At 37.3% G+C, this 18,898-nt stretch overlaps 1 protein-coding gene across 1 annotated transcript in view; it reads left to right on the top strand.

The window, feature by feature from the left end:
• Positions 1-18,898, top strand: part of COL22A1 (collagen type XXII alpha 1 chain) — a 589,887-nt gene that overhangs the window by 524,079 nt on the left and 46,910 nt on the right. Inside the window, 3 exon segments of the mRNA XM_078153760.1 lie at positions 2,739-2,792; positions 14,791-14,844; positions 18,068-18,121. Coding sequence (XP_078009886.1) covers positions 2,739-2,792; positions 14,791-14,844; positions 18,068-18,121 — 162 coding nt within the window.

Below are 18,898 nucleotides of genomic sequence, written 5' to 3'. Positions count from 1 at the left end.
TGATAAGCTAGAGCATGCCAAGAGTGGGACAACAAGAATAGTGAGGAAACTGGATTCCCTACCCCATGAAGACTGGTTGAAAGAAGAGAGATATTTACTGTGGAGAAGAGAGCTTAGGGGTGACATTATATCCACATTCAATTACCTGAAGGTTTGTCAGGTAGAAGATGGAATAGTCTTGTTTTTTCATATCTCAAGCAGGCACAATGGAGGGATGATGGGTTGGAATTCCAGTGAGGCAGATCCAGGCTTGATAGAAAGAAAAAAAGTCTAACAATCACTGCTTTCCAAGAGTACAGTGGACTGCCTACAGAATAAATGGGTTCCTCAAAACTGATAGTCTTCAGGTATAGCTAGATGACTTTTTTTTCTTCTCCATCTATTTTTAATTTTTTTATTAATTTATTTTGATTTATCAACAATCACTTTCATAAGCTTATGAGTTTTAAATTTTTCTCCCTCTCCCTCCCCACCTTCCTCCCCAAGATGGAGCACAATCTGATATAGGCTCTACATATACATTTCTATTAAAAATATTTTCACATTAGTGACATTGTAAGGAAGAATTAGAACCAATAGGAAGAACCACCAGAAAGAGGAAACAAAACAAAACAGAAGAAAAAAAGAGCAAATAGTATGCTTCAATCTGCATTCAAACCCCATCGTTCTTTCTTTGGATGTGGATAGCATTTTCCATCATGAGATCTTGGGAGATGTCTTAAATCCTTGCATGGCTGAGAAGGGCTAAGTCTATCAATTTATACCAGGAACTCAGGGCTGGTTCAATATTAGGAAAACTATGAGCATAATTGATCATATCAACACCAAAACTAACAGAAACCACATGATCATCTCAATAGATGCAGAAAAAGCTTTTGACAAAATGCAACATCCATCCCTATTAAAAACACTAGAGAGTATAGGAATAAATGGAGTCTTCCTTAAAATAATAAGTAGCATCTACCTAAAACCTTCAGCAAACATCATATGTAATGGGGACAAGCTAAAAGCATTCCCAGTAAGATCGGGGGTGAAACAAGGATGTCCTTTATCACACTGTTGCTCAATATCATACTGGAAACCTTAGCTTTAGCAATAAGAGAAGAAAAAGAAATTGAAGGTATTAGAATAGGCAAAGAAGAAACAAAGCTATCACTCTTTGCAGATGATATACTTAGAGAATCCTAGAGAATCAAGTAAAAAACTACTTGAAATAATAAACAACTTTAGCAAAGTTGCAGGCTATAAAATAAACCCACGTAAATCATTGCCCTTTTTTATATTACCAACAAAGCACAACAACAAGAGATAGAAAAAGAAATTCCATTCAAAGTTACTGTAGACATTACAAAATATTTAGGAATCTACCTATCCAAACCCAGGAACTATATATATGAACACAATTACAAAGCACTTTTCACACAAATAAAGTCAGACCTAAATAATTAGAAAAATATCAGTTGCTCATGGGTAGGCTGAACTAATATAATAACAATTCTACATAAGCTAGTTTATTTATTCAGTGCCATACCAATTAAACTACCAAAAATATTTTATAAAGCTAGAAAAAATAATAACAAGATTCAGTTGGAATAACAAAAGGTCCAGAATATCAAGGGAACTAATGAAAAGAAATGCAGGGGAAGGTGGCCTAGCCATTCCAGACTTTTTTTTTTTTAAGGATGCTATCTATCTTTACTGGAAATTCTTATCCAAATATGACTTGTCCTGGTTCTACAGTCCCTCTTCTTCCCCACCCTCAATTCCATCTCAGAGATGCAGTAATTCTATTATGGACCTTTTCTTAGAAACCTTTTGGCTATAATGTCCTCACTTTTGTCACTGTGTTATATGTCATGCACTGTGCTAAGCACTGGGAACATGAAGACAATCCCATACTCTAATGAAGGAGATGATATACAAGCAACTATGTAAAAATAAGTTATACTCAGGACTTGGATATTGTCTCAGAGGAAAGGCAGCAGAATTTAGGGGTTGGGAAAGGCTTCCTGTAAAAGGTGGCACTTTAGCTGAGACTTAAACGAAGCCAGGGGAGCCTGGAGGTGGAAATGAGGAAGGAGAGTATTCCATGCATAGGGGACAGCCAATGAAAATGTTTAGTATGAAAATGGAGTGTCTTGGGGCAGCTAGGTTGCGCAGTGGATAGAGCACTGGCCCTGGGGTCAGGAGGACCTGAATTGAAATCTGGCCTCAGACACATAACACTTACTAGCTGTTACATCTCCCTGGGCAAGTCACTTAATCGCATTGCCTAGCCAAAAAAAAGGAAAAAAAATGGAATGTCTCATTCAAGGAATAGCAAGGAGACCAATGTCATTGATCACAAATTATGTGGTGGGGAGTAGAGTATGAGAAGACTAGGAAGGTAGGAGGGGGTCAGGTTGTGAAGGGCTTTGAATGCCAAACAGTGGATTTTATATTTGACTCTGGAGTTTATTGGATATGATCAGATATGCACTTTAGGAACATTAATTTGATAACTGAGTGGAGGATGGATTGCAGTAGGGAGAGACTTGAGGCACAGAGGCCAACCAGTAGGCTATTACACTAGTCCACTCTGGCCATGGGGATTTCAGGAGTGTCATAAGCTCTCAATCAAATGCATTTCCAAACATTTGTTCCTAAAGTGCCTATGACCTTAATGTGCTGAAATCATTCTTCTCTAGAAAGTCATAGCAATGTGAAAATAATGCAGCTGCATCTCGGATCTTTTCCAGGGTAAAGATGGTCCTCCTGGTCCCCAAGGCCCACCTGGATTACCTGGAATTCCTGTAAGTAGCATGTGATCATTTATTCCTTCTAAATCATTCAGACTTTGGCATTAACATGATCTATTGGATCGAAAAAGGTTCACAGTAGCAGTGAGGGAAGGGAAGAATTTACCATGGAGACCTACATTATATTCAGTCATTACTATTGGAGACTATGTATCACATGTCTAAAGCTCTTGAGGGTTTACAAAGAGCCTCCTTCACAACAACCCTATGACCTGGAGTGTGCCAATATTGTCATTCACAATTTCCAGGTGAGGAAACTGAGGTCTAGAGAGTGTGAAATAACTTGTCTAACATCACACAAATAATCAGCGCTGGACATGGGACCAGAACACAGGATTGCTGTCATTACAAGTCCCATGTTTAGTAAACCTTAAATTTCATTTTTGCTTTAATGAGTACATAGATCCATAGGTCATATGAGTACTCCTTTCAGTGGTGCAAATTGCGACTTACCCACTTCTTACCCTGTAGCTATTGTCCTTGCATCTCACTAAATCTTCTACTTAGGGGTCCTCCCAGAATCCTGGGGAGGTCATCTTCTATGTTTCTTGATATTACATGGCTATAATTAGAACACATTGGCTTTTAATTAGTTATCACCCACTCTAGACACATGATTGGCCTCATTCCTTTTCTGTTCATTTCTCTAATGGTATACTTTACCCTACCTTCCAGCACAGTTCTTCACTGATAATATATTGCAGTCTATTCATGCCTCTCTCTATTGCCTTTTATGTGATATTTTTAGTTCTTCAGAGACTGTGGTATTCTATGACCCATAGCCATATAGCCTCACCAGAAGAATATAGATATTTAAAAATATGGTCCATTAAAATTACTGTCCCATTCCCCAAAGATAATTCAATTCCATCTTCTTCTCCTATTCATATTTTATCCTGTTATTTGTCCTAAAATATGTTATATATATACATATATATATATATGTATATATATATATGCATATATGTATATACACAAACAGATGTGCACATGTGTATATTTGTGTATATACGTATGCATATATGTGTGTGTATATGTGTGTATACACATGCTGTCATGGAGCTTAAGGTATAACTTAAGAGGATACACACATACAAAAATAGGTATGATAGCAAAGGGAATAGAATAAAATATGCTCAAAATATTTTCCATTTATCAATAAATCTTTAATAAGTACCTACTAGGTGCAGTGAACCCTGTATGTGTGTATGTGTGTGTGTGTGTGTGTATATGTGTGTATATATACACATATATACACACATATATAAACATACATACATACATACATACATACATACATACACACATATGTCCTGATGTCTAAAGTCTGCCTAAACATATATATTGTTGAACCAGCTCTTTAGGTTTTGCATCTTACTTCATGGCATAGTCTGGACAATAAATATTCATCATCCATTTTGTTTTCCCTATGTGGATAGTAAGGCTGAACAACTTTGAGTAATTGCAGATCTCATTTAGGAGACTATACAGTATCTCAGTATATAATGATGTAATCAGTATAGTGTCACTCTCAAACAAGAGCATCTGGAGGCTGTTCCATCTATCTTGAGCAGGGATTCTTAATCTGAGGTCCATGAACTTAAAACAAATCTATAACTATTTCAATATAATTGGATTCTTTTGAAATCTTCTGTATTTTATTTGTACATTTAATTACTCTCAGAAGGCCATCCTTATCTAGATGTAGCTAAGCTTGTCAATGTCCTTTCAAAAACAGAGAATTCAATTAGTTGTCTGTCTTTGTGACCAGCCTATAGACTGTTGTTTCTGGCCTGCCCTACTTACAGAAAGTTCAGAGTGAAATCAATGAAATCAATTCTTGATGAGCAAGGTGGCACAAAATGGTTCTCATACTTATCGAGTAATCAATTGACTATACGTCCATGGCTTAAGTTACAAAGTGGCTGACACGGTGGAGGGGCCAGATGTAGAATTGGGCCTTCAGGCCTTCTCCATCCTTATGTCAAGACGTCAGTGGTGAGAAACACATTTACCGTATGTCCAGTCACTTACTTGAGCTTCCAAATGAGAGTGTTGACAGAAAGAGGTGACAAGAGTGCAGTTGTTTTCCATCATCTAGTATCTCATTAATTCAGTCAAAAAACACCCATCTTTTCAAGGCCCAGCTAAACTGCTCCCTTTTGCAAGAAGCCTGTCTTGGTCTTCTCAGGCAAAAACAATCTAGTTCTCCAGTGAGTAGACATGGATAGTACTTTGTGTTCTCTTAATAGTACTTTCACATTCTGCCTTGAAACACACATTGTGTTATGTAAATTGCATGCATACTTTATCTCCTCACCTAGACAAAAATTCTTTGAGGGCAAGAGTCCTTATTCTATCCACTTTTGAATGTCTGTCATGCTACATCATGCTAGATAGAGTTCATTGCACCTAGTAGGTGCTTATTAAGATTTATTGATTAATGAAAAGTACTTTGAGCACATTTTATTCTATTCCTCTTGCTATCATACCTATTTTTGCATATGTGTAATCCTCTTAAGTTACACCTTAAGCCCCATGAGAGCAGAAACAGGGTTATTTTTCAATTTCATAGCCCCAGTGCTGAACAGAGGACCCAGCACATACCAGGTGCATAATAGATGCTCCTTAAATTCATTTGACACAGTGCTTAGATGTGAAGTATACACAGAATAAAAATATAGTCCCTGCCTTAAAGCAGCTTATAAGGCCTCTATACAAAGAGAATTTAAACATATGAAGATTAACATTCAAAGAAATAATTAACAATTGAAAAAATGTCTGTGTCTATATAAAGACCAAATAGGCAATATGAGCTATTAAGTAACATGATATCAAGGGCAATAGAAATCTGTATGTGCTTAGAAAGCCTTATAGGAGGGGAGGGATTTTTTTCCTTTCACTATCAATAAGATTTGAATCAATGGAAAAGAGTGAAAAGAGATGTTTAGGTAAAAGAAATGTGTGAGAGTGGAATGCGCATTGTATGCCCAGTGGGGAGGGACAGCGAGAGACCAAGACAGATGATGTAATTATTTCTGATTAGTAGGTATGTCATTAATAATCTATGTCACCGTGGACAAATCACTTACCTCTCTTAGCCTCAGATGACTCATCTGTAAAATAAGAGAATTTCACTAGATAATCTCTAAGCTCCCTTCCAGACCTAATAAACTATGGAGAGAAGCCTAGAAAGGAAGCAAAATGCTGGTGCCCTCTCCAATATTAGACTACGGAGAAAGGATTTTATTCCAAAAGCAGCTGAGTGTGTATATGTGAAGGGTAGATTTTGCTAATGTTAGCTCTTTGATTTTAGGTATTAATAACTGAAATTTATGTACAAAGATTTAAGGATATATATTTTTTAAAATCTTGCCAATATCTTTTTTTCTATTTTATCTTCTAAGAAATTTATTTTTCAAGAAATCCTTCCCCCTGCTTCACCCAGACAGCTATCCCTTAAATCAAATATTTTTTTTAAAAGAGAAAGGAAAAAGCAATTCAACAAAATTAACCATTGCATCAGTTAAACCTTAAGTACAGACAATTATTCCATATCCACAGTCTCCCACCTCTCAAGAGAAAAGAGAAGTACCCACTTATATCTGTTCTTTGGGACCAAGGCTGGTCATTAAAATACAAACTTGAATTATAATTTGTTGCTGTTGTTCTTCCCATTAAATTGCTCTAGTCATTGTGCATATTTTTCCTGGTTCTTTTTACTTCCCTTCATATCAATTCATATAAATTTATCCATGCCTCTTCGTATTTATCATGTGTTTGTTGTTTCTTATAGCACAGTGATGTATCATTACATTCATGCGCCATATTTTGTTTAGAGATTCCACAGTCTTTAAGCATCTACTTTTTTCCAGTTCTTTGCTACTACAAAAAAAAAAAAGATTAAATATTTCTTTACATCTTTGATTTCCTTGGATTATATGCCTAACAGCAAGATTTTGGGGTCAAAAAGTGACATTTTCATCACTCTCATAACATCATTAGAAATGAGAGAAAGAGGAGGAAGGAGTAGAGGAAGAAAAAAATACCTATCAGATTGCCTAACATGACTGAAAGGGAAAGCAATAAATGTTGGAGGGGATGTGGAAAAATTGGTACACTAATTCATTGTTGGTGGAATTGTGAATTGATCTAACCATTTTGGAGAGCAATCTGGAATTATGCCTTGAGTTATTAAATTGTCTATACCTTTTGACCCAACAATACCACTACTTGGTTGATTTCCAAAGATGATTATGGAAAAAGGAAAAGAACTTACATGTTCTAAAATATTCATAGCAGCTCTCTTTGTAGTGGCAAAGAAGTGGAAATTGAAGGGATGCCCGTCAATTGGAAACTGACTGAACAAGTTGTGGTGTATGATTGTGATGGATTACTATTGTGCTATAAGAAATGATGAGCTGAATGATCTTAGAAAAACATGGAAAGACTTGCATGAAATAGTGAAGAGTGAAATGAACAGAACCAAGAAAACATTATATATGGTAACAGCAATATTGTTTCAAGAATGACTGAGTGAATAAGTCATTTTGACTATTATAAACACCTATATTAACTATAAAGGACATATGAAGAAAGATACCATCTGCATCCAGAGAAAGAATTGTTAAATAGAAGTATGTATAGAATACACGTGTGTGTGTGTGTGTGTGTGTGTGTGTGTGTGTGTGTGTGTGTGTGTGTGTGTGTATAATAGCCATGTGGGGGGGAAGAAAGCAAAACAAATATATATATTTAAAAGGAATAGCAAGTTGTACACAATAGATTTGTAGTTTAATGTACAATCATCTTTTTTTATTATACTATGTTATGGAAATGCTTGTTTTCTTCCATACATTTAAAAAATAAAAATAAAAGGGCAGGGGGTGGAAGGAGAGGAAGGGAGTGGAGAGGAAGGGAGGGGAAGGGAGAAAAGTGACTAGAACAGAACCCTGGGTTTATCTGTGCATTCAGGTAGGATATCAGCTAAGTGGTGCAGTAGATAGAGCACCAAGCCTAGAGTCAAGAAGACTTGAGTTCAAAATACCTGCTAGTTATGAGACCCTGGGCAAATCACTTAACTTCTGTTTGCTTCAGTTTCCTTATCTATAAAATTGAGGTAACACTAGCACCTATCTTCCAGGGTTGTTGTGATGTTTAAATGAGATAATAATTGTAAAGTGTTTAGCAAAGTGCCTGGCAGTTAACAAGCTGTGGCATTTAAAAAAAGATTCCAGAAACAGTTTCTGGGTAATTTAACAATTAATAAAAAGATGGTCATTTGGCCCTCTCTCTTAGACCAAAGACCCCTAAAGGCAGTGGGGTTATGGTCTAGATAGCCTTGGAAGAGAAGGTGTTCTGGAGAGGTGCCTACTCAACTCTGCCAGGTTAATAAATGGGAGGTGAACTATGTTGGAGTAGGTGACTTAGATCACTCAAATCTTGATCAAAGAGACATCAATTTCCATATCACCCTTGATAATTAGGAGAATCAACATTTTCCTGACCTGTCTGAGCAAACATAAAGAGCAGGAATATACCCATTAGCCTAAACTTAGAATTTCTTTTACTGTCTGATTATATCTTGGCCTGGGTAAATCTCTAAGAGATTTCTGAATCTCTAAGATTGATTTCTGAATAAGGAAACAGAAAAGGGGAGACCTTGGGCCTGATATAACAGTTATTAAATTTAAGAAAGAAATAATCATTTTTCACCAAGCCTTATACAGTAGTAATAATAATAATAACAATATGATATGCATGATAATCCATGAAAGAAGACTTAGAGCATTCAGTTAGAATGTAGGAGGAGAATAAGAAGAGGAAAGTTTTGTGAAAATCAAGGGAGATTATGCCTAGGAGGGGGGAATAGCCAACAGTGTCAAATGCTACAGAGAGGTCAAGAGGGACAAAGACCATTTCAATCTGTTATTTAATCCAACCTGGAAGAGAAAAAGTGTCAGTCTGTCAGATCTGTTTCCAAGAAGTTGAAAAGCGAGTGGAAGTTGAGAATGTGAAGGCAATAGGTATAGATGTTTTTTTCTAGGCTGTTGTTGGTTTTGGAAGGGAGGAGCAAACTGAGATGAGTTTGAGTCAGGAGTGTGCTGGTAAATGTTTAATAACAGTTTATTCAAATAGCATAAAGTTTTATCTGTATCATTAACACTTTCTTAAATGTAGACTCCTGGGGTAGGGAACCTGCAGCCATGAGGCCACATGTGGCCTTTTAGGTCCTTGGGTGCAGCCTTTTGACTGAGTCCAAGTTTTACAGAACAAAACCTTTTAGCAAAGGGATTTGTTCTGTGAAGTTTGGATTCAGTCAAAGGGCCACACGTTAGGACCTAGAGGGCCACATGTGGCCTGGAGGCCGCAGGTTCCCCACCCCTGATAGACAATCAACAAAACAATAAATCAAGCTCTGGGTTGTAGCATTTGATGATTTTTGAGGTAGAAATGTTCATACTGAAAATTTAACCATACGGTTCTACAAGTTGGTTAGAACTAACTCTAGCACAGCCCTCTTTTTAGTGGACTGAAGGACCAAGTGAAAGTTCTTCAGGGATGAAGGAGATCAAGGGATGTCTGTAGATCTCTTTGGAGGAAGCAGTGGATAAAGAGAGATTAAAAACATTGGAGTTTAATAAGCAGATTAAATCATAGCTTTTGCACATTCTTATATTCTGTTTCATAGAGTCTTGATATGACTTTCTTAATAGTATCCCCCTCCCCCAGAAAAAGAAAAAAAATAGTTTCTATCCTTCAGGCTTAACCTTGAAATTCTCTTATCTGCTAATTTTTAAGTTTCTTAAGGCCAAGGACCTTGTTTTATTCATATTTATAACTGATCCAGCACCTAATACAATATTTTGCCCACTAAATAAATGATGAATGGATGATCCTATTATATGATAAATGTAGATCCAGGTGCTAGAGTTAGTTCTAACCAACTTGTATATGAGAACCTTTTTAACACAACAAAATTCTGCCTTCCTCATAACACACTCAGCTGATAGCACCTATGGGATGTTCTGGGCTCAAAGGCATCCATAGATTGCAATGTGATTGTTTCTCTAAATGCTTCATGCTGGCTTTGATGGGAAATCTGTGCTCACCTCTGCTGGAGAAATGTTTTTTTCAATTGCACTATTGTTCATGCTGTCTTTGACTTATCACCCTTCTAGCCCCTTTCTCTTTGCCCTCATGCATATAGGAAATGTTTTGGAAAGCAAACTTTTAATTGAAAAAAAAATCAATAACAGTTTTACCAAAGACATCCTGTTTTTACCAGTGTGCTCGGGGGCACTCAATTCCTAAATATCCGCACAGATACATTAAAACTATCCGACAGAAGTCTTGTCGGCAAATTAATGTGAATTTCCATGAGGAATTTCTATCAGCACTAAGGGAACTAATTTTTTAAAAATATTTTTATTGCTATGTTTTGTTTTCAGATCACTTATTTTCCCAGAAAATCTTTCCCATATCCCTACCTCATCCCAGAAAGCTTTCTGCTTTCTTTATCACAAATAATAAAAATTAAAAAGAAAAAAAAAACATTCAGGGAAAATCACCAACTAACATTATCCAAGTCTGATACGTGAAAAGGGGATTTATTTAAAAGAATTAGATTAAGAGCAGATGACTTAAGGGTTAGATTTCCTTTTCATGTTTCAGACACTTTTCCCCAGTCCATGGCACTGTTTAATATGCCAACATATGTTTTACAACAGAATCCCTCCAGGTCCTATGGTCCAATGCTCCATCCATCTGTGAGTAGCTGACTGTCATAACTTAAAACAAGATGCCATGTGTGTGGTTCTACTTTCCTGAATTATGTAAAATGTCCAAATATTTGAGTTGACCTAAAGTCAGTGAGTCAGCCGACAAACTGTGTTGATACTCTGCCTGTGTATCCAGCACTGTGCTAGGTCTTAAGAATACAAAGACAGGATGAAACAATCCTGGCTATCAAGGAGCTGACTTTCTGAGAGGGTAACAGCAAGTATGCATAAAACTACAGAGAATAAGAAAAAAAATAAATACAAGGCATTTAAATGAAAGATTGTAACAGTGGAGTGGGCCAAGGAAGGTTCTGCATTTTGAAGAATAAGGAGAGGGATTCTATGAGGCAGAGGAAGGCAGGGAGTACATGCTAGTGCATGACCCCAGACAGAGAAGGTGGGTGGGGAAGGAAGAAACAGCCAACAGAAGATTCCTCAGTCATCCACCTCTGGATCTTCTGGTTATATGACCACAGGCAAATAATTTAATCTCCTTATGCTTCAGTTTCCTCATCTATAAAATGGGGATAGTAATAAGTATAGTAACCATCTCAAAATGCTATTTAAAGGAGAATCATGTTAAATGACTTTAACAAAACATTTTGTAAATTTTTAAGTCCAATTCAAGAGGCAATTATTAATTGGCATTAATTAGGAGACGCTAGGTAGCACAGAGGTTGGAGCACAGGACTTGGAGACTTCAATTACACTTTAATTAGACTTTAATTCAAATCTTGCCTCAGGAACTTACTAGCTCTGTGACCCAGGGCAAGTCTCACATAGCCTTTCTGAACCTCAGTTTCCTCATTTGTAAAATGGGGATAATAATTAGCACCTACCTCATGGGGTTATGATAGGGGTCAAATGAGTTTGCCTATGTAGAATGCTTTGCACAACAATTTTGCGTCACATAAAGGCTATCTATATATTAATTAGTGCTCTATTGGTTGTTCTGTTATAAAGGATAATGGTTTTTTAACCTTGTTAGTTCTTGTCTTTGCTAAACACTGTCATTCCTTGAAAATATTGACTGAGCTGAGGTACTGGGATAATGCGCCAAAAGACACTGGTTTTGGATTCGGAAGACCTGGTTTGAGTCCTGGCTTGGACGCTTGCTTATTTTGTGACTTGGTTAAGTCACCCCAAATCTGAAGAATAGAGTTAATAATACTACCTGAACTACCTATAACCACCCTTTCCCATATTGTGAGAAACAACTTAGTAACATGTATTAAAAATACTTTGTACCCCTTAAAAGTACAATATTAGTATATATCATTATTGTTACAGTAACGGCTTATTGTTTTTAAACATTCCTGCAAAATCCAAGCTTACTAGCTCTTATTGGGTAGTGATGGCTAATATTTAAAAGCAAAAGTGAACCTCATGCTAAAGAAACCAGTGATTATATTTGAAAGCTGAAGATTGATCCTAATCAGGAATCTTTTTAATTCACTTCCTATGTTTCTGAACTTTCCCTAAGCTTTGATTTATAGTCATGATGTAGCCATATCATATCCCATCCCAACTGATTCAGAAATGAAGCTAGACTATACCCTCATTTTTATGAATATCAGTCTGTTGTCAGGTAAATCATGGCATCATAGCTGAAATTCTAGTACTGACATAAACAAGGATCTGAGTGAGGGTTGGGGGTAGGGGTAGAAAGGAAGGAAACATCTTTTCAATCTCTCCCTCATTGTCTTTTATCTTTTAAAAAAAATTGTTTAAAATTATTTTTAGGGGCAGCTAAGTGGCACAGTGGATGGAGCACTGGCCCTGAAGTCAGGATGTCCTGAGTTCAAATCTAGCCTTAGACCAAACACTTGACACTTACTAGCTGTGTGACCCTGGGCAAGTCATTTAACCCCAGTTGCCTAAATATATATATATATATATATATATATATATATATATAAATATATATATATATTTTTAACATTCTTTTTTTTAAATTTGAGTTCCAGATTCTCTCCCTTCCTCCCACTCTTCCCCCACTCAGTGAGAAGGCAAACAATATGATATTAATTATACATGTGAAATCATGCAAAATACATTTCCATATTAGCCATATCGCCAAAAAAAGAAGCAAAAAAACCCCAAGAAAATTATATTCAAGTTTGCAGTCAGAGATGAGAACATAAGTTCTCTCTCTAGAGGTGCATAGAATCTTTTTTCAGTCCTTTAGAATTGTGTTGGATCACTGTATTGATCCGAGTAGCCAAGTCTTTCACAGTTGAACATCGTTATAACATTGTTGTTACTGTGCACAATGAAACGCCCAGTTCTTCTTACTTGACTTTGTATAGCATCAGTTCATATAGGTCTTGCCATGTTTTTTTTTCTTTTTCTGAAAGCAGCCCCCTTGTCATTTCTTATCGCACACTCATACTCCCAACCCAATCCTATACCATAACTCATTAAGCTATTTCCCAATTGATGATCAGCCTATAAATTTCCAATATTTTGCCACCACAAAAAGAGCTGCTATAAATATATTTGTACATATAGGTCCTTTTCCTTTTCCTTTATTTCCTTTGTGGTACATACCTAGTAGTGGTATTGCCATGTCAAAGGAGGATGTGCAGTTTTATAACCCTTTGGACATAGTTCCAGGTTGTTCCCCAGAATGGTTGGATCAGTTCACTACTCCACCAACAGTTTATTAATGTACCTGTTTTCCCTCATGCCCTCCAGCATTTGTCATTTCTGATAAGTGTGAGGTGGTACCACAGAGTTAGTTTAAGTTGCCTTTCTGTAATCAATAGTGATCTAGGCCATTTTTTTCATATGACTTTAGATAACTTTGATTTCTTCTGAAAACTGCCTGTTCATATCCTTCGATCATTATCAATTGGGGAATATATATGTAAATTTGACTCTGTGTTGTTGTTCACTCGTTTCAGTCATGTCTGATTCATTATGAACCCATTTCAGCATTTAGGGTTTTCTTGGTAGAAATACTGGAATGGTTGCCATTTCTTTCTCCAGCTCATTTACAGATGAGGAAACTGAGGCAAACAGGGTTAAGTGACTTGTCCAGGGTCACACAGCTAGTAAGTATCTGAGGCCAGGTTGGAACTCATGAAGATTAGTCTTCCTGATTCCAGGCCCCGTGTTCTATCCACTGCACCACCTAACTGCCCTTAAATTGGCTGAGTTACCTATATACTTGAGAAATGAGGCCTTTATCAGAGAAACTTGCATAAAATTTGTTGGTATAATTTCATTATCTGTGGTACATTTTAGCAAAATGTAATTCCCCGATTATCTCTTTCAATTAGGTCTATTTTTGCTTTTGCTTTGTCTGAGATCATGATTGGCACTCCTGCCCTCTTCGCTACAGCTGAGGCATAACAGACTCTGTTCCGGCCCTGCATTTCCACTCTGTGTGTGTGTCTTTCTGTCCTAATTGTGTCTCTTGCATGCAACGTAACTGTTGGATTTTGCTTTCCAATCCATTCTGTTCTCTGCTTTCATTCTATTGGTTAGTTCATCTCATTCATATTTACTGTTATGATCACTTAACTCTATATTTCCCTCCAACCCATTTTCTTCCGTTTATCTTTCTCTTCTCTTTTTATCCTGTCCCGTTTCAAAAGTCTGCCTTGCTTCAGACTACTGCCTCCCCTAATCTGTTCTCCCTTTTATTTCCCTCCCCCTCCATATCTCTTATCCCCTTTCCTTCATATCTCCCTATGAGAGAAGATATATTTCTGCACCCAACTGAGGGTGTATATATACTCTTCCCTTTTTGAACCAGTTCCAATGAGAGAAAGGCTCCAACCCCCCATTTTCCCCTCTACTATAGTTCTTCCTTGTATACCTCCTTATGTGAGAAAATTTTCCCCATTCTACCTCTGCTTTCCCCCTTCTCCCTTTTTCTTTTATTTTTCGTAATAGCTCAAAATATTAAGCAATTAATAATAATGCATAGAGTATTAAGGTTTAACAAATACTTTACATGCATTATCTCATTTGATTCTCAAAACAACCCTGTGAGTTAGGTGCTATTATTATCCTCATTACAGATGGGGAAACTGAGGTTCAGAAAAGTGTTTTGATTCAGCTAGGGTTAAGATTCATCTACAGCTTTCAGGTGGCTGAGATATCATTTGAACCTCTTTTGAAGTCTAACTCTCTATCCACTATGTCATGCTTCCTCTCATATCTTTTTCTTTGTAATGCTAACCTCTTTGTTTCATTTCCAGGGTGAAGAAGGGAAGGAAGGTAAAGATGGAAAGCCGGGCCCGCCTGGAGAACTAGTAAGTAACTGAATTATTTGGCAACATGAGTCACTGGAGTTAAGTAGAAATAGTATGCTTGGTTATTGTAAATTTTGTGGAGGGGATTTCTGCCCAGGAATAGCTTAGACCAGATATTCCATAATTCTCTAAACAAGTCATGTTTGCCACACTGGCATGAGCCCCACTCTCCCTGTGAGACTATTGTATGCAAAATGAACAAACAGAAAAGAGATTCATAAGAATTGAGACTTGTTAGATAATTTTGAAATCATAAGGTCCAACCCTATTCCTTTCCCACCCATTTTAAAGAGGAGGAAACTGAGGATGAGAAATGTTAAATGCCTTATTAGAGACAGCTAGGTGCTCAGTGGATAAAACACTGGACCTGGGGTCAGGAAGTTCTGGATTCAATTCTGGCCTAAGGATTCAAATCTGGCCTCAAATTTTAAATAACTTTGCTAGGTTAGAGATGTCAAACTCATGCCTTGAGGGCCGCATGCAACTAGCAAAATTTCTGAGTGTGACCCAAACCAGATTAAAATGTAATTGAGAAGTATTTAACAAAATAAATAAACTATTTAACAAGTTAAATAAACTAACTAGCTAACCAGATTAAAATGTAATTGAGAAGTATTTAACAAAATAAATAAACTAACTATAAATAAACTAACTAACTGAAATAAAATAAACTATGTGACCCTGGCTAAGTGACTCTATCTGCCTCAATTTCCACATCTATAAAATGGGGATAATAATAACATTGTCCTCCCAGAGTTGTTATAAGGATCAAAGGAGATAACTGTAAAGCTCTTACCACAGTGCCTGGCACATAGTAGTTGCTTAATAAATGCATGTTTCCTTCCTTATTCAAGGTCAAACCATGATCTTGGTAAATCTAGTTAGTGGTAGAGCTAGGCCTGTAATCTTGGTCTCATGGACTGTGGTCTAGTGCTTTTTGCGCTTCACCACGTTGTCCATTAGAATCGGACCAGTAAAGCACCAGTAAAAGGCAGTGAATGATGGCAGTGATCCAAGGCTGAGGCTTAGCTGGGCGTTATCCTTGACATGACAAGGGGATTAAAGTTCAAGAGAGGAGGACAGTATAGAGTTGAATTGGTTCACCAAGAGGTCAAGATAGGGAAAACAAGAGAGAGTAGTTAGAGTAGGGGAGATGTTCTCTAGAGAGAATTGAGGGATCAAGGGATTGGAAATCACAGCATGGACAAACAACAGGGTTTTGTAAGGGAAAGTAGAGGAAGAGGTGCACAGCCAATAGATTACGGTTGGATAGGGGGATTTCAGAATTCTAAAACATAGAGATGGGTGCTACATTTGTGGGTGATGGCAAGATCAAGGATATGACCATCTTTGTATTCATCTGAGTTGGGATAGAAGAGCAGCTTATGAGAAGTGAATAGGTTGAAGAGCTAAGAGAGTGGTTGAAGTGTTTGAGAGACAATAAATATATAGGTTGAAATCCCTTAATATGAGGGCAGGAGTTGGAGAGGAAACACTGTGAGCCAGGTATCAGGTAGCAAGTGTCTGATGCTGGTTTTGAACTCAGGTCTTCCTAACTGTGGGCCCAGCACTCTGTCCAATGTACCAGTTTTAGGAAGACCCTGGAGCCCAGAAAGGTGGCAACAACTTGCCTGTGGCCAAGCCAGGACTGGAATCATAGGATCTTTGTGTCCAAGATGAAAGGGGCCTCAGGAACCATCTAATCCAACTCCCTTGTTCTATAGAACCAGAAACTAAGGCCCCTAAATGCCTTTTCCCCCCCAAATACATGCATTTTCCCAAATGATTTCACAGTAATTACTAAAAACATCCTTGTGTAGAAGAAATAATGGAAGAAAATGGTGTTTAGACATCAGATATTTCCCCTACCTTTTCATGGCCCTGCCAAATTTTGCTGAAAACATTTGAAGTACCCATTATGTGCAGAGCTTTGTGCTATATGGTAGGGGGGATATAAAGGTAAGTCAGTCATGTCTTCTGAATTCAAGGAGCTTATAGCCTGGTAAGAAGTATAAGAAACATAAAGAAATATTTATAATTAGAAATAGCATGAGATATGAAAACAAATAGCTATATTACTATAGAGCTAGAAGAGAGCATGGAGGTGATCTAGGTCCTGATTAGTATACATAATGGCAGCTAGGTGGTATAGTGGATAAAGCACCAAGCCTGGAATCAAGAAGACTCATCTTCCTGAGTTCAATCTTGCCTCAGACACTTACTAGCTATGTGAGCCTGGGCAAGTCACTTCACCCTGTTTGCCTCAGTTTCCTCATCTGTAAAATGAACTGGAGAAGGAAATGGCAACCCACTACAATATTTTTGCCAACAAAACCCCCAATGGGATCACATTAAGTCAGATACAACCAAAACTACTGAATAACGATGACCAACAGTGTGAATAACGAATCTGTTAGGTGGTCACATTCCCATTGGCCTTGAACCAGTTGCCATACTGTGCATATTTATAACTTCTAATAGTGAAAATTCAAATGCATTCAATCACTTCGTGGGATTCATTATTCACACTAATCAGGACCTAGAAGGGAAAGATGACTTCTGACTAAGGAGATCAGGGAAGGTTTTACTGAGCAGGTTTTGAATCAGAAATTGAAAGATGGGTAATATTTCAGCAGGTGGCAATAGGGATAAAGTGCATTACATATTAGAGGACAAGGTGAGCGTAGGAATGAATGAAGCAGAGCATGGAATGTATACAAGGGATAGGGGCTGGCTAGTCATTTTTTTTTGTATTTAATAAGTACAGGACAGTAATAGAGAAAAGATCTTCATTTTCAATTAAAAAATGTGTTAAGGACCTACTGTGTACAGAAACATTTTACTATGCAGCTGAAATGTAAAAATGAAAGTCAATTCAGGCTCTCAATAGGCTTATAATCTAGTGAGATGGGAGATGCAACATAGAATATAGACAACTGGAATGCAAGTTAGACTATGATTAAACGCTATTGGGAAGGTCACACATAGAGGAATAAGAGATTAATGGAGGGAGAGATCATTTCTGACTTGGGTGATAAAAGGTTTCCAGAAGGAAGTGGCACCTGAGCTGGGCCTACAAAGAAGAGAATTTCAATAGGCATGGATACATAGTAATGCTATTATTGATGAGGATAGTTTATCCCAATTGCCATAGAAGCAAAAGGTTTATAAATGCTATGGTACGAATTCCTTTCTCTCCTCTTTCTTTCCCCTGTCACTTCAGGGTCCTTCAGGAGAACCAGGCCTTCCAGGACAAGATGGTGCCAGAGGACCACCTGTAAGTACCAAAATATTTTGTCTATGATAAATCTTATTTGACAAGTTGAGTAGCATTGGTAGACACTGGCATTTAATGACAAAATAAGCCTTATTCTCTGAATGTCAGGTTGGAAATTAGGTGTGGATAAATATTTTAAGGAACATTATGTAGTTTGCATGAGCAGGGGGAGGAATGTGGAGAATTATATCCCTCATCCTAAGCACATGTATAAGATGACATCACATTTACCTTAGTAATAGCCATGTCTATTTATACATGATAGAATGAAGGGTTTCCATTCGGACATGTGGTTCCATAGCTACAGGGTTATAACCAAGATTTCAAGAATGAGGATGGTGACTCAGAGACAGAAGATGTTAGTAATAAGTGATTTGTCAGGGCCAGAGCTCACAGCACATAGAATCAAGGTCATGTAATCTTTGAAATTTAGGTGTGGAATTGATCTCAAAGATATTCTAATCCAATTTCTTCACTTGACAGGTAAGAAAACTAAAGCCCAAAGCAGTAAATGGATTTGCCCAATGTCATACCTCTAGTTAAACAGCTAGGTGGTACAATGGGTAGAGCATTCAACTTTAAGTCAGGAAGACCTGAATCTTCATGAATTCAAATCCTGTCATAGACAACACTTACTAGCTATGTGACCATGAGCAAATCATTTAATTCTTGAGAGCCTGAGAGTCTTCATTTGTGAAACAGGAAAAATAGTTGTGCCTGTATCACAGGATTACTGTAAGGACAAAATGAGGTGACGATGATGATGATGATACTTAA

Source organism: Phascolarctos cinereus, unplaced genomic scaffold, assembly GCF_003287225.1.
Source record: "Phascolarctos cinereus isolate Bilbo 61053 unplaced genomic scaffold, phaCin_HiC Scaffold_4;HRSCAF=312, whole genome shotgun sequence".
NCBI lineage: Eukaryota > Metazoa > Chordata > Mammalia > Diprotodontia > Phascolarctidae > Phascolarctos > Phascolarctos cinereus.
Note: the sequence above shows the minus strand (reverse complement) of the source record. Positions and strands in the feature narration are given on the sequence as shown.